The 17,353-nt window shown below is 34.8% G+C and overlaps 1 protein-coding gene across 2 annotated transcripts in view; it reads right to left on the bottom strand.

The window, feature by feature from the left end:
* Positions 1–1,619: 1,619 nt before the first annotated feature.
* The window catches only part of PPP4R3A (protein phosphatase 4 regulatory subunit 3A), a 38,544-nt gene continuing 22,810 nt past the window's right edge, over positions 1,620–17,353 (bottom strand). Inside the window, exons 6-16 of one of the 2 annotated variants that reach the window (XM_065872456.1) lie at positions 16,100–16,177; positions 15,902–16,018; positions 15,341–15,457; positions 13,048–13,179; positions 12,844–12,946; positions 11,394–11,552; positions 5,891–6,060; positions 4,887–5,029; positions 4,020–4,210; positions 3,365–3,591; positions 1,620–2,338 (exon numbers count right to left, since the gene is read on the bottom strand). In XM_065872456.1, coding sequence (XP_065728528.1) covers positions 2,228–2,338; positions 3,365–3,591; positions 4,020–4,210; positions 4,887–5,029; positions 5,891–6,060; positions 11,394–11,552; positions 12,844–12,946; positions 13,048–13,179; positions 15,341–15,457; positions 15,902–16,018; positions 16,100–16,177 — 1,548 coding nt within the window. In that variant the 3' untranslated portion in view covers positions 1,620–2,227. Of the gene's footprint in view, positions 2,339–3,364; positions 3,592–4,019; positions 4,211–4,886; positions 5,030–5,890; positions 6,061–11,393; positions 11,553–12,843; positions 12,947–13,047; positions 13,180–15,301; positions 15,458–15,901; positions 16,019–16,099; positions 16,178–17,353 lie in introns of both variants that reach the window. The other variant, XM_065872457.1, reaches the window with a different exon arrangement.

The following is a 17,353-nucleotide window of genomic DNA, read 5'->3' as shown; positions in this document are numbered from 1 at the left end:
TACATTATTATATTCACATTGGTTATCAAAATGGTATTTATACTTGAAAGTGTGGACTTGAGTCAGACGGTACTGTGTCAATTCAAGTGTTGTGTTTCTAGCAATTTATTGCTAAGAGTCTTCCTCCATGAAACAAGCAGCTGTTTAGACTTTTCTCCTATTGTAGCAGCATGTGTGAAGTTCCGCTTCAGTAACCCATCTGTCCATCAGTGGAAGGGCACCCCTTAAATGTTGAAGGCCAATAGTTAGTATCTTTTTTTTTTAATATACTGGACCACAAGTCATAAAAACAAGGGATGGTTCTTCCCACTACCCAAGAACCCCCAGAATACCAAGACAAATACATGTTCCACGAGTCAATCAGAAAGATCAGTTTAAACTGTATGTTTAAGGCACAAACATTTCACACGGGACTTTCTAGGTAATAAAGGAAGACGTAATATAATTAACTTACATCCTATTAAGTTTCTGTTCTCTTTATTTGCAAGATAAGTTGATTAAAATGATTAATTGCCAGAACTTGTGGCCCAGAAGAAGCTCTGTACTGTAGTGAAACACACATAAACTCTTACAGTTAATAATGCACCCAAAGTTTCATTAAAAAAAAAATTAGCCAACAATAAGACTTTTCATGACTGTGGCAAGTTGTTGCTTTCTGGTTTTCTATGCAACTATTCCATATAAGCTTGTTTTTGGTATCACAATGTACTGAGGGCTAAGCAAAAGAGGAGCTAAGGTAGAAGCACACAGTGCTTGCTAGATTATCCAGTTAAAGTATGTGATACTTAAAATAGTATCCTTTTCCTAGATATGGATTTTTATTCACATTTGCAAATACATTCTTCAGTAAGTTCTAAAATCTTCACTTTAAAAAAGTGAAGGTATGTGGAATTGAGATATTTATGTTTGTTTGCTTAAAAGAACTTTAGCACACCTAAGACAATAAAAAGAACCTATTTAAACATACTGTTTTAATGAAGTGGTATCTGATGGTCCTCTGGCCAGGTATTTAGGAACCACCGCTTACAACTCCAACTGGTATTCCAAAGGGAGTAATTAAAAAAAAAGAAAAAAAAAATACAACTAATACAATTTCTCTTACTCTTCACTTTTTTTATTACTCAAAAGTCAAATACGTTATTTTTAAATTATTCATCTTCAATTTTGATTTAATGTACCATCATTTTCCCAAGATACGAAATTTCAGAATCTCTTTGGAATACTAATTTCATGTTTCTAGGTTTAACAAAACTGCTGAAATTTTAAATTCCACTCTATTTCCCTGAATTCTCAAGACAGTTGCTGATGTAAATTTTAATATAAAATATTTAGTCACAAAATAGTATTGCTTTTTGTATGCACATAGTTGTAAGATTACTTTGCTTTTGTCAATAAAAACTATTCCATCTTTCATAAAACTCTAAACAAATTAAGAACTGTGATGGAGAACAAAAATTACACATGGTAAAACAGGTACCAGCACAACGTTAGGTTATATTACATCAAAAAAGTTTTTAATGGTCCCAAATATATATACTCAACAACTAAGCATACACTCAGGAGAAAAAAAAATCAAAAACAAAATGAAACAAAAAAAATTGACACAAATGACCACATCTAGAATTCCACTCAATCTTTAATCAAGTAGGGACAAATCCCCACTTAAAAAAAAAATCTGCAGTTTGAAGGGCAAAGGGAACAGATAAAAAAGAGGAAACCTCATATTCGCCCCTCCCCCAAAGAGGTTTTTCCAAACCTGCTGTAGCTTGACTAAAATGTTCAGAATGTACGATTTTAAAGGCAGGTCTCTTTATACAAAGAAACTGCTGGCATTCTTAACTAGTGAAGAATTAGGGCAGAAAAGCCTATTCTTCTGAGTCTCAAACATGGTCCGAGAAAGCATATTCTGATTGTAGCAACTGACCAGTCAATCCAGAGTTCCACTTACAAAACCCCTGCCCTGTTGGCTTTTCGTTTCCATTTCCTTCCCTGAGAAAAGGGCAATGTGTGGTCCAAGCTTAGACCTCGAAGGTGTAAGTCTTCCCCCTAAATGTATAATTATCCCCTCCTCCTGCTCCACTGAATTGGCACTTGATGAGCAGAAGTCAAGTGTGCGAGCTGAGCTGTGTCAGTCATTCACAACAGGCCACTGCTTTGTTACAGATTTGTAGTGGGGAGGGGTAGAGAACCAGTTTTCTCAACAGGTACTGATCACAGGCAGCTGCCATTATGACTCAAACTTTGCTTTCTTTGACAAAGGGAGCGTGTCTTCCTTGTCTTCGTCCTCATCATCATCCTCATCATCATCAGGATAATCTACCAGACCCACGAGGCCTCCCTGTTCGGAAATAAGGATTACTTTAAGAAAACACTACATTTTCCAATACATATGTCTTAAGTCTGGTAAAGGATATACCCCCACCCCAATATACTAACTGGTTATTTCTGGGAGGCGAGATTGTACGCAGCTGAAATTCATTACATATTTCCCAAGTTTTCCATGATAAAATTTTAAGCGTTTATGATCCTTGCAAAACACCCAGTAGATAAATACGAATTACTGAATTTAAAATTCAAAACTTAAGTTTTAAGACTTTATGCATTAAAAAAATTTTCTTTAACAGAGTCTAAACAGCATCAAAATTAAAACCACAGAAAATAAACAGACCACTAGAAATGAGGGTAGACAGACTATCAGAGGCTAGGAAAGTGATTCTGCCCTGTCCCTTCCTCATTATTTCATCCAGGCTTCTTCCTTTTAGCCCTGCTCCTTCACCAGAAACCACCGTAGCTCACTTTAGTCTTGATGTAGATCAATGAATCCCAAATGCCAGTCTGTTAACTGCTAGTCCAGGGAAACATAAGGCAGCCAAAAGAATTGGTTTTTTCTGAGATTATGTCTTTCCTACATTTTTGGTGGTAAAATTGTGATCCTTCCTAAAGGAAATGTTAGTGATAGTAGACAGTTAATTCTTTTTTATAAACCTGGCTTGACAGAATTAAGTTAGGAGTGTCCAGATATTCAGATTATATTCTTCCTATGAAGTCTTTATCTGGGTATTAATTGGGAAAGCTGATAAAAGTAAATAATAATTTAACTTTAAAATTTCTGTAAATGTTTTGACACATACAAATGTGAACTTAAGGTGCTAAAATGCAAACAACCAAAATAAGAATATATTCAAACTTCTGAATTGGTCATAAAAACTTTCAGAAATTTCTCAACTGCTGGTGGGAGAATTATTCCCTAGTTCACAAATGTTAAAATCAGTTCCAAAAGACAGTAACCAAAGGGACTACTAGTCACAACAATTTTACTGTTGGGAAAGCTTAAATTAGGTAGGTCTGGGAGTCAAAAACATACCTTGGTAGTAATAGCTGCCGTCTGAGATGTATTTTTAGGAATGGATCCAGGAGAGCCTGGAGATCCTGGGGATCCAGGTGAGCCTGGAGAACCAGGCAGATTTGTTGCAGGTGACTGGCTGGAGAGGGTAGTCTTTGTTCCACTAGAGAGGGAAAGCTTGAAACTTGGGCTCTGCCGACCAGAAAGATTCGTTTTCAGAAGCACCTCCTTTTCCTCACTTTCTTTTACTAAAAATGAGAATACTGTCAATAATTGTCACCCATACTCATCTTTTTAAAAACCTCCAAGTGAGGTGGCACTAAAAACACAATTAACTAGCTTACTCCTTTGCCAGACAGTGACACTGAAATTCAGTTTATGAACAAAGCTTAGCAAAATACTAAGCATCCTTATCCACAGTACTTTACTATTGAGAAGGAAGGAGACCTTCAGTGTTATAGTCAGTGTTTCTACCCTTCTGAAATATCTCACTCAAGACAAATTAGGAAAATTTAGCCTATACCTTCACAGCAGAGCTATTAAATTCACACTCTAAAGCAAGTCTTTTAATATCTGTTGTGACACAAAGTAGATACTAATCATTCTGTCAAGAAAAAAAGGATAAACCTAGAGTGAGAAAGCCTTCAATATTTCCTTGCCCATCTTTTCAACATACATTTCTTCCTCTCCATGAATTTACTTATTGGATCCATAATGTCATCATCATTCTTAGTTTTGTCAGATGGAGACACGACAGCTTCTCCATCTTCCATGTCATCTTCATCTGTGTTGAACCACATCTCCTCTTCATCTTCTAGTGTTCTGGCATCTCTTCGATATCTATGATTCCTCAAAATGGAACGCATACTATGAGTAAAGAGAAGAAAGTAGAATTAATAGACTCATATAAAGACTTTCGTCTTCAAATATTATCCCAAATTACAGTCTTAATAGATAAATGGAATAATACAGATTTATACACACAGAGGTGGGGAAAAAAAAACAGATTTTACCTAGCATATAACGAAAAACTACACTCCACCATATCTAGTGTTAAGTAGTGGAATCAAAATTCCCATTATCAAAATTCTACTGTTACAGATCAGTTATTAAACTTGCTTACACTACGAATTAACAAGTCTTAATTTATGGATTTTAAAATATACCACAAGTATGTGGACTCAGGTATTTAGAAAAAAATGTACACAATTGCATTAAAATAATTTGTAACCTTAAAGCAAAGCAAATACAATAATATTCTGATTTTACTTTGGACACAAAAGTAGCCTTATTGCCATATCAGTGTTTTGCTTTTTTTCTTTTGCATTATCTAACTTGATATATGCCTGAGAAAAGTCTACAAATCATACTGATACCCACCTAACACCGTCAGGAAAACATTTACATTGACCATTAGAGAAAACTACAACCTCCATCTGCTTATTTCCCCCTCTGTTGCCAAGCTAAATAATAAACAAGCAAAAAAGAGCTACCATCATAAACTTGTCGCTGAATGAATAGGTTCAAATATGTGGTAATCTACCTGTCAAGTTTGGGATTATCTTGCCTTTCTCTTTGTTGTTCAAATCTCAGTTTCAATCCTTTAAATGTTTGTACATAATCTACATCTTCCAATGCTTTCCAGTAATTTTCAATTACATGAGCAGTTAATGATTTTATATCTTCCTATAAAAAAGAATTATAATAAAAAATGATAGGAAAAATTAGCAAAATATGAGGCTTAATTGTAGTGAACTCATAAACCCGCCCAAAATGGTTTAATTTCATAAAATTATTATCCAATCTTAGGGACAAAAAAATGCAAATGGGCATAACAAATACTGGCTACTTCAACAGCCCCTGACTTTTGGTGTACCTCAGAATTATCCATGGCTCTTTCCAAAGTAAATGCTCAGGTCCTACCCTAGATGATTCTCATTCAGTAAGTCTGGGGTGGTGCCTAGGCATATATACAGAAAAGTGCTAGAGATGGATGGCAGTGATGATTGCCCAACAATGTGAATACACTTAACGCCAGTGAACTGTACACTTTAAAAAATGGTTAAAAGGGCAAATTTTGTTACGTTTACTTTACCGAAATTTTTAAAAAGCATGCCACAGATAATTCTGAGACACACCAATGTTTGAGAACTACCAGCCTACTGTATCATTAAAGAATGAAATCTGCTCTTTAGAGACATATGGAGGAATGTCAAGAAAAATTCAAAAAGCCTCAAAGTTAAAAACAAACAAAAACCACATCTGAATACTTATGTCAGCTATATTTTTACTTTCTTAAAATGACTACCGTGACAGTGTTAAATCAGTTTTCAAACTATCCTGAGATAGTTTGAAACTAGCTGCTGAGAGAGATTATTTTGGTTTTTGTTAGTTCAAATTGAATCTCTCATAAGCTTTTGGTAACACTGGTTTTCTTTCAAAAATTCTCTCCAAATATAATAATCTCAAATAAGCCAAAATACCAACAATGCATATTTGATTTGCTCAAACAAAACCAAAATTCTAACTAAAAAGTATAGAACCTACCACTCTAATAAATTCAAACATTTCTATTATGGCAGAGTTCATCAGATTGTAGCGGGATCCATTGTTGAGAAATGCTTTGACTACTGGTTCAAACAAAAAACTTTTCATTATATAGCGGTTGTAAAACTCATCTTTTAATCCAATAATCTTTCTCTTAAAACGAAGAGCACCTGAAACACAGAGGCATTGTTGATCAAATTACATACCATATCTTCATATTTTAGAATTACAAAAAAACCTGTTAAATAAACATAGTTCTCCATGCAGTAATACGTTACTGCTTCCAGAAGTATGAACCTAAAGATAAGGATTACAAAAAGGTTATCAGAAAAATGTATTCTAAAAGCAGTGTATGTCACCATAGAACACAAGTCTTAGACAGCCAGAAGAATTCTGGAAATAAGTTACTGATTATCAAAATGTACTTTACATCTGAAATTAGAGCTAAGCTAGGGCTAATAAATGAATTAACCTATCATACTACTTAAGATGAGAAAATTCCAAATATATCCTTTTGTATATACCTTCAAAACAATAGAAAAAACGTTGTTTTATTAGGGCAATCCACTCTATAATTTGATCTTCCTTATTTTTGGACACTCTTATCAGGGTTAATGGTGTTTACATTGATTTGTTTTTGGATGTGTTTGTAGAAATGCCATAAACCCACAGAAATCTGCACGACCCAAAATTTGCCTTCCCAGAGTTTAGGAATCAATTTAGAGGATGTGTTTAAAATGTGGTCCTCTATGCTTACTGCAGCGAGTATGCTTTTTATTTTTTTTCCCTAGTTTTCCTTTTTACAATTAATTAGGCTTTAACTTACAGATTAAAAGGTATATTTACATCTTGAGGTATGGGGAGTTACTTAAGTCACCATTCGTCAAGATCCAAATATACTCAGACAGCTAGACTTCAACAAAGCCCTCTTTACCTAAATGGAATTATCAGTAAGTTAATGCCCCAGTTACTGTAAACAGTTCAAAAAAGCATACTCACTTCATGCAGTCACATCGTCTTCGGTTGGCAAGATTAAATATTGTGTTTGTATTTTGGTTTCTTTGGAGATCATGGAAGTGGCTCGTTAAATTGCCAATTTGTTATTAATCAAGTCCTTCATGAGCAGGTAGCCAGGCAACCATGCTGACACGGTTTCTGGGTAGGAAGGCAGAGGAGTAAAGCAGCTCAATTTTTCTTTAGTTGGCAAAAAAGAGGTCCACAAGTGAATGCCCAATTAGGTACAGTTGATTATAAACTGCCTTAACAATCCAACTTATTTAACAGTGTCTCTTACTAAAGAGACACTCTGGGCAGGGAGTTCAAAATAGTTTATAGAAGAGTAATTGCATTTTATTTTTTAAACTACTGAGTATTTTCAAATACATAGGCATGGTGAAATAAGACATTTTAAACAATAAGCATCATCTTTCTTTGTGATAAGTCAAAGCCTAATAAGGGTTTATTTTCCCAAAACAATGATTTGAGAGCTTGTTTTTTGTTGTTGTTTTTTGTTTGTTTTTTAATGTTACTTGACAAAGGAACTTAGGCAGTTCCACTTGTCAGAATAAAAATCAATACTTTAGAGCTCATGCTAATAGGCCAAATTTTAAGCTTTTAGTAATTAAGGCAAGTGCTGTTATTTTAAAAATTGTTACTCCAACTTTGCAGGCTTTGTGAAGACTTGTGTCCTACCATAACACACACTAATTGAACCCTATGGTCTGCAAGCAGCTCCCGGGTAAGTGAAAAGAAAACCCCCTTCCTAGAACTCGCTAAGACCAGAGTATGCAGCTGGCACCACTGCCATCTCCTCAAGAGCAGTTTTGTTCAGAAACTGCCAAGGTAGACAGAAGGTAATTCTAATGGGCTTTTTTTTTTTGTTTTGCTCCTCATTTGCCCTCATTTTATTTATATCAAGAATCGTGTCATTTCCACCCAAACCTCTCCCCAAAAAGAAACTTGCATGAAAAATGTCCAACCACTATTCTTGCTGTTGAATAAAGTTACTTTCAAAAATTTACCAGTGAGTTCTAATGAAGTCAAGTTGCTTGAAGGAGGTTAGAGAAAGCTTTTGCGATAGGTCAAGTTAGCACAAATGTAGGATTGTCAATGTAAAAGTGCACTCTGCTTCCACTCACATCTCTAACCTTTATTTAAACATGCCAGGAATCTCTTACGCTTAGTTTCAATCATCTCTAAAACAAATAATAAATCTTTACCTTACACAACATGACATTTTATGTAAGTCTGAAACTTTTTGCTGCATATGTAACTAATGATAGCTGAAAAAAAGCATCTACCACAAAATTTTTCTCTACTTCATTCTTCTTATAGATTTCCATATTTTAAAAAACAGCCAGACAACATATAGGTATGAACTAAAAAGCTACAATTTAAGATCCAAGAATCTGGTAAAGGCCAAGACTGATAAAACTGTGTGTGTGTCTGTGTGTTTATACACATACATATCTAACCTATAAAGACTAAATAGGATTGTTGTTCTCACTCACAGGCTTGACTACGTCGTCTTTAAATATGATACAAGTATAAAAATTAAGAACCAGCAGGTATGAAAAATTCAAAGTCCCCAAACTGCGTACATTTAACCAATCTTTTGTCTTTACAAGTGGACATCTAAATCTACTTATAAAATCTCCCTTAAAAAAAAAAACTATACTTAATATTTTAATGTACAAGATCTTTCCTAAGACTGAAGAGATAGTAAATCTCTGCAAATTTATGCTTAGTTCTTTTAGAAATCCTTGATTAAAACTCCTACTGTATAGCCCGTCCTAAAGAGTGCATTCCTAATGACTGGCATCTTCTTTCAGAAGCTACTCATTCTCAATCCTGGGAAGAGAAACACACTGAGAATCATTTGAGAAAGAGTAAGGTTTAATTAATGATAACCTAACTTAGTTTGGAAAATATTAAAATAATAAAACATAACTAAGATTTTTGCTAGCATGCTTAATTTCCTACAATATAAACTCATTAATTTGTCATGATTCTCTTCAGAGTTCTCACTGAACTGTGAGAAATTCTCTTTGCAATACTGTAAGCAAATGAGATGAAGGACTAAAGAGAAGGCCTTTCCCTTTCCTGCCACTCTCCCACCAGACTCATGTGTTCTACCTATACCAAACCTCTAACATACCACACTTTCACATCTGTTCATCTTAATTGTGTATTCAACCAAGAATTTCACACACTCCCATGATCAAGACACAACTTACTTTACTTCTTTTTGCAAGGTTTTCCTGATCTGCCTCATTCAGGGAGAACAACTCATTTCCACTATACATCCAGACACACCTCGATATAGTGCTTTTTTTTTTTTTTTTTTTTTTTTTGCAGTTGCCGAGCAACAGGCTCCGGATGCACAGGCTCAGCGGCCATGGCTCACGGGCACAGCCGCTCCGCGGCACGTGGGATCTTCCCGGACCGGGGCACGAACCCGTGTCCCCTGCATTGGCAGGCGGACTCTCAACCACTGCGCCACCAGGGAAGCCCGATATAGTGCTTTTGATGTTGTTTTGGTATTTACAGACCATCTCCTCCTAATGAACTCTGAGCCACTTGACAACTGACTTCAGGTCAATCATCTTTTTCCTAATACTAGGTATGCATCATACTTCATCAAATGTAAGATGCCACTGATCGCAAAAAACCTTCCTTTCTACTACTAAGAAAACAAAACAAAGAAAAAAAGCTACCAATCATAATGACATGCCATTAATTTTAAGACTCACCTTGATTTGAGATGATAAATGCATATCTTAGAATCAATAAAACATGGTAGTAGGTGTTAAATAAAACTGATTAATTTTTAAATTTATTCAGTTTTCCCGTTCTGTCCCATCTGCTCAAACTCCCTTTCCTACACTCAAACAAAACCTTCTATGTTGACATGAAAGAACAAATCAAAGAAGTGTTCATTATTAACTTCCTCTCAACTTGCTTTGGGACTCTCACTTTTGCTATGATAGGTTTATAAGGAAAATGAATATGAGTTTAAGAGCCCTTTATATGCACTATTCCTTTTGGCTGAAAAGCATCTGACCACATGTATTCTCAGTTCATACTGCAGTGTGTACACCAGACTGAAAAACGAATTCAACTATAACAAGTGTCACCCTAATAGGTTTCCTTCTAAGAAAAATTCATTAAACTTTCTATTTTGAATACCATTTTAAAGATAAAATGTTGACAGAATAAATCAATGTCAGAAATATCCTTATAAACAATGTTTTCATAATTTTAAAAGTCAATTAAGCAAAACCTTTTTTTTTGGCTGCACTGCACAGCTCGTGGAATCTCAGTTCCCCAACCAGGTAATGAACTCAGGCCCTCGGCAGTGAAAGTGCAGAGTCCTAACCACTGACTGAGGACGGCCAGGGAATTCCCAAGCAAAATGATTGAAAATGAAGTAAAAAAAGACAGCAAAAATGGATGTATATGCTCAGGCTTCTAATTACTGGATGATTATGATGCCTTTATACAACAACAAAACCAAACCTACCCATAAAAACCAAAAGGCCAAAAAGAGTTAGTTACCAACAGACATTTCTTATTGAGCCTCTAGGGTACTCTAAAACTGGTGTGCCAACTTACCAAAGAAGGCTGACTGCTACATGATCAAGAATATTCTGGGTTAACCTATTTCTAATTCAGAAACATGTTTTACTTCTGTAAACTAGGGTCTTAAGAATACAGTGAAAGTCAACTTTTGAAAAACATGTATAACTAAGAACAGCCTTGTTAAAAGACTATCTGTTGCTCTACGAGAGGTGACAAACCTTTCCCATAAAGGTCTACAGAATACATATTCTAGGCTTTGTGGGCCACATATGGTCTCTGTAGCTTTTTTTTGAACAATGCTTTAAAAACACAGAAACTTATTTTCACTTTGCAGGTTGTGCAAAAACAGACCATGGACTGGATTTGGCCACAGCTGTGGTCTGTCACCCCTTCTCTAAAGTATCTGAGGTAACACAATGTCATATGTCAAATATGTCTCAGTAAAGCTGGGGGAAAAATATTTGTGGAATTAATGAACAGACCATCTGCAGGCATTTGTGCTAGGCATTCTATAACTTAGAAAAAATGTATTTTGGAAACTTGGTGCTATTAGCTATGTTTTCCAAATTACGAATATATTCTTCATGACTCAGTGTGAGACTCTGGTCTCACAAGAATGTCCAATTTGTGATTGTCATGCTATATAAAGTCAAAAATAAATACGGCAAATAAAATGATTTAAGGTGCCATTTTAATAATACTTTAATACATTTTGTAGGTACACTCTAACCCCTTTACTGTATATTGAGAAAGAAGAGTCAGGAAAGTCACCTGCTCAAAATGTGGCAAAAGTACATTATCAGTGTAGTTTAGTATTAGAACCTCGGTCTCCTGCCATCAGTGATCTTTTCTTCTCAGGCAATAACACCGAAAGATAGTAATTATACAGACAATAAGTAATTCTACCAGAAGCAACACTTACATAATGCCAAGAAAGCATGCTTTGAGGCCATAAGAACTAACACTCTCCGGAGAATGTCCTTATTAATAATGTAGTTCTTTATGTGGTAGGTATGGTGCTCCACACAAAATGTTAACAATTCCAGTACAAGTGCCAACAACTGGGCAGTCTGAAAGTCATCTAAACAAAACAAAACAAAACACAATTATATTTAATGGCTTATATTCTTTTCCTCCCCAAATTAAGAATCCGAATTCTAATCAAGTAAAATCCCTTCTATTAACCCAAATATGTTAAAGTTAAGGAAAAAGGAACTAACATTTATTGAATGCCTACCATGTGCCAAGAACTGTGCTTTCCATTTTTTCACATTTAATTTAAATAACTCTGTGAAGAATTAGGGTCACAAGACCCAGGTGTGAAATGTTATTAGTAGGCAAACTGGGATACAAATCTATTAGATCTGTTTCATTCTGGAGGGCAAGAATGCTCTACCATGTCTTATGTCCCTCAACGGATATACAGCTATCACAGGAGGTCCTCCTACCACACATCATCTGGCTTTGATGGAACTACTCTCTCTGCTCCTTTGATTCGTGTACTTTGTGCCTCCTTTTACTACACATAATGAGTCCACGCTGAATTATAATTACTGGCTTATCTTCCTCACCAGGCAGTAAGCCTCCAAAACTATTTTACTCACTGTTTTTATTTCTCCCATTTAACCCCTAAAGATTATATATATAGCACAGTGCCTTCCACACAATGGGTTCTCAATAAATGTTTGATGAATTGAACATGTGGGTCTGGAAAGAAGCCTCAAGCTTTACCTACTATGAATAAAGTAGACAAGAAAAATTAGTATCACATTTCCAAGACTTGATTCTAGAGTCATTAAAAAAGGTAAATTTAACATTTTTTTCCTAAGTGGTGTCATAAGTTAAGTATACTATATTGATAATTCATATGACAAAATAACTTACTTATTCTCAAAGCTTCAATAAGGAATTTCCCAATGAAGACCCTAAAACTATTTTCTAAATCAAACACACACACACAAAGCTAAAGGAATAAAATGCAGAAATAATCCTACCTTGGAATAATCCTCAATGCAAAGAAAAACTGCTTAATACTAAGCATAAGCTCTGCTCTGTATCTACACACCTGGAGTACAAATAAAATGAATCTTCTAATAGCTTCTTCCTTCTATTTGTTTCATACATGTAAATGCAAACTAAATACAAATATTGCTTTAACAGAATATATTGTTTTAAAATTCTGAAAGCAAAAAATTATCTCTAGTATATTCTTTCACAGTTCTAGTACCTCTGATTATAGCACTTTTAAAAGAAATTTTACCTTGAAATTACCTCTTTTGAAAATATATTAGTAGACCTCTAGGTTAACCCCAACTTTTTGAGTTTCAGAATTCAAGAACCAAGAACTTAACTACCAACCTGTATTACCTTACCTTTGCTAGGTTTGTCTTCTGTTGTATTTGCCAGTAAGGGAGCAGTAAGGACATGCATACAGTGCTTGTAGAAGAAACCCAGAAATTCAGTCTTTTCTGTTTTCTAAGGAATCGAAAACACTTCCATGAACTTTAACTGCATTGGTTCCTACCAGCAATAAAAATTATACTAGCATGAAAAAGAGAAAAATGCCCGTAGCTTACATTGGCAGTAGCTAACATGTTTTCTGGGTCAACTAATGTTCGAAGGAGGCCCATAAGCTGGACTGCTCCTCCAAGTTCAGGGTCTGTATCACAAATCATATGTTCTATAATGAGGTTGATGAGCAAAATATCCTGGTGAGAAAAATACACATAGTAAGGATCACTTATTATAGGAGGGAATGGAAAAAGCATATACTATGAGACATGCTACAGCATTATACCTAGCTATGGCTTTCTTAACTGCAAACAAAATGAAATGCTTGACTGACTTCTTTAATGGATACAGAGCAGTTTTCCAAAAGTATGGTATAGGCACATTACACAAATAGTACCAAAAAGAATTTATCTTTAATCAAGGGGATTTTATCTTTAAATCCCGATTAAAATAAAAACAAAGTTTCAGTTTGGTGCTAACAGATCTTTTACACCTCTGAATAACAAAATCTCCCTTCTGAAGAAAGCTAACGGGCTTTAACAGTAAGAATGTTTAGCTGAAATTTATAACATTGTTCTTTCACTGCATTTTTATAGATTCCTTCTATTTATGGCAGATGATAACTGCACCTATTCTCCATTTATGGAAATGATATAAAGTTTCCATTTAAAATTAATTTAAGGAAAAATTAGTTGGTACCTGAATGTCTGAAATTGGGGGAAACAAGATTACGGTATTTAGAGAGCACACAGGAGAATAAATATATTATAGATATTCCAAATGACATACAAAATTGACTTAGTTTTCCTGATGCTCTGCTATGACTGGTTTTCCTGGCTGAAGAGGAAAAATTGAGAGGCATTCAGTGAGAAAAACCCCTGCTCTTGCCTATATATGCAATGGTAGGATAGACAGAGAAAATGCAGACATACATGGAAATAACAATCAGACTGGGAATCAAGACGACTGCGTATGAATGAAGTACATCAAGGTATGTTCAACTAGTGGGTTACAGCGCCAACAAGAATAGCCTTTATTTTATATATATATATATATTTATATATATATATATATACACACACACACATACATACATACACACACACACACACACACACACACACACACACAGGTTTTCAAGATAGGACTATTTCATAAAAGCAAAATGTGACATAATATTCAACAGTTCAAACTGGCACTTCCTGCACCTACCCTGACATTACAATTTTGTAAACAAGTGTTAAATATAGAAGTTACTAGGCATTCCACTTCATTTTGACATCACAACACATTATGATCTCTTTAAAAAGTCTATTTCCTCATTTTGTAAAAATATGATAGGCTGGAATTCTACATACATTTTTTTCTAAGAGATTGTCTTTTTACCCTCTGTTTGAGGGCAGAATATCTTAGTTTATTCTTAAGTAAAAAGTTACTTCCAAGATTTTATGGGGGAATGAGAAAATAAAAATTCAGGATGATTGGTTTAATTATCTGAAAAGAAAACAGCACAAACAATTACGGTTTCCACATACGCCATGTACCACTGACTCTGGGAGAACCTTTCACATCACCAGGATACATTCTCTCACCGACTCTGAAATTGATGGGTAAGTGAGCGAGTGAGTGAATGTGAGTGTGTGAGTGTGTGTGTGTGTACACAACACAACAGCTTGTTCCCTATGGTTAGGCAGTAAAGAAAGCACCCTAAACACTTTCCAAAGGAATGTGCTTCATCATTCTTGATGATTTTGAGACTCTATCCCTAGCAAAGCCAATGTTTTCCTAGGGAAGTTATTCATAATTCCACATACAGAAGAACAATTTATTGATTAAATGATTTAAACAACACTACACAGCACATTAACTTCTGAATTAAGAAACTTAATCTCAATTTTTTTTTTTTTTGCAGTACACAGGCCTCTCACTGTTGTGGCCTCTCCCGTTGCAGAGCACAGGCTCCGGACATTCAGGGTCAGCGGCCATGGCTCACGGGCCCAGCCGCTCCGCGGCATGTGGGATCTTCCCGGACCGGGGCACGAACCCGCGTCCCCTGCACTGGCAGGCGGACTCTGAACCACTGCGCCACCAGGGAAGCCCGATCTCAAAAATTTTTAAAGAAATTTAAGTTGAGCATTAACAACTGCTGTAAGATAATTTATAAACTGAGACAGGAGCCAGTTAGGGGAAGAATAAGCCATGATATTATGGCTACACTTTTCTCAAACATCAACTATTTAAATCTTTAAGAAATGAATAATAAATACAGTTATAGCTTCCCATGTATAAATACTTACTGTTAGTGCAAATAATATTTACCTTGTTGGTTATTTTTTGCTCTGTTAACTTCTTACTTACATCATCATTCTGTTGTGCCTCCTGCATGACAAACTCTCGTACCATGGATGGATTATATTCAACCAAGTATGAGAATATATCAGTAGCAGCACTTCGCACCTGTGTATCATCCATGCCCTGCAGATAAAAAGCACTTATTTCTCCTATAATAACAAAAATATGGAACTTGAAGCTATATAAATCCAAAACCTAACAAATTATAAGAAAACATTTGAATAAAAAAAGAGAGGTCAAGGAAACTCTGCTTATGTAAAATTCTTTTTCTATGGATAAAGTTATACTTTCTTTTACTCCTGTTTTTTTTCTACTTTAACATTTCAACTAATAGGCTGCCAAGTTAACAAATTATCGATATTAAAAATATGGAAAATTCCTGTATGTGTCCTTTCAGTACTCTCTGTAAGGACTAATACTAGAATTTTATAGCTTTTTAACTTTATGTGATACACAACTGATACTAAATATTGGCTATAATCAAACAGTTGCATGCTACATAAGAAATATACTATTTTGTGGATTAAAAATATGATGGTAATTAAGTATAAGGAGAAACAAACTTACAAGGATGACTTCTAAAGCTGGTAATATACCCATGTTTGACAAAGTCTTGAAAAAAGCATCTCTGTTTTGAGGTTGTAGCGTTTGGGAGAACGCACAAAATTCTTTTAAAAAGTTAACCTGAAATTAGGAAAAAGGATAAGTGAATATAAAAGGTGTGTTGTTTTAGCTTCATGCCCTCCATAATATCAAATTTCTTACCAATTCCTGTCTTTTTTCCTCATCTGTTGCTTCATCTGTTAGCTGTGCAAACAAATCTGTCAGAAATTTTTCATCTTCCTGTGAAATCAAAGGATAAATTAATTATGCTAATAGTAAGAGTGTAATATATTTTCAAAACGCTAATACAGGAGATATAAATCGCAATAACTGGAAAAGGGGAAGTTGGTATTGGCAATGCTGTTTTTTAAAAGAGAAGGAAAAAACTATGAAAGGATAAACTGGGGATTTATACAAAGATTATCCTTTATATTTCGGCAAGGCTCTATTTCTTAAGTCTAGTTAAGGGCCACATTATAAACACTTTAGGCTTTGCAGACTCCACCACAGCTACTCAATTCTGCTGTTATAGTAGGAAGCAGCCACAGGCAATGTCAATGAACAAGTATGGCTCTGTTCAGATAAAACTTTATTTACAAAAACAAACATGGTCTGTAGACCCATGATTTTCATAGGGTTTCATAATCTTAACTTTAGAAGTTAAGGTTCTACAACCACTCAAATAAAGATAAAACTTCATGTTTTAAAACCAGAAATGATTCAATTATGTAAAAAGCTAAATTCAGAACTTTTAAAGAAACATCTATTATTTGAAGCTATCCACCTACAGACATATAACAATAATTATTAAATTATTCTATGTTAAATTAAAATGTATTAAATTATTTTAGAAATGATTCAAAAGATCTCTCATAGGATACTCATCTGGGCATGTAAAAGTTAGAGTATAGAACTTGGAAATAACCTCATATGTTATCTTATCTTACCTCCTTATTTTATAATTGAGACAGATTAAGAAATTTACCCAATGCCCAATCACAGTTAGCAGGTAGGTGGTAGAGCCTTCCTGACTGCCTGTTCAATTTTTTGTCACTATTTTTAAGTTAAGATTTTAATTCCATACTACCTCAGCTAGTAGAAATAAATTCAACACTACATGCCCTACAGACATGCCTAAGTCTAAATGTATATATGTATGCGTGTGTGTGTGTATATATATATATATATATATATATATACATATACATGTATATGTATGTGTACGTATGTATGTATGTATCTCCCACTAGTTTATAAACCCCTTATTCACTGCTGCAGGTGCTCAAGAAACATTTTCTGTGACACTAAATTAGTTTGGCTATTCCCACCTTTACTTTTTCTGCAGTGTACAAATAGGCCACACCTCAAATGGCATCCAATATCAAGATCCATCTCAGACATAATATATCCACCAAA

Source organism: Phocoena phocoena, chromosome 2 (assembly GCF_963924675.1).
Source record: "Phocoena phocoena chromosome 2, mPhoPho1.1, whole genome shotgun sequence".
Taxonomy (NCBI): Eukaryota; Metazoa; Chordata; class Mammalia; order Artiodactyla; family Phocoenidae; genus Phocoena; species Phocoena phocoena.
This window is presented reverse-complemented; position numbering and strand designations above follow the sequence as displayed.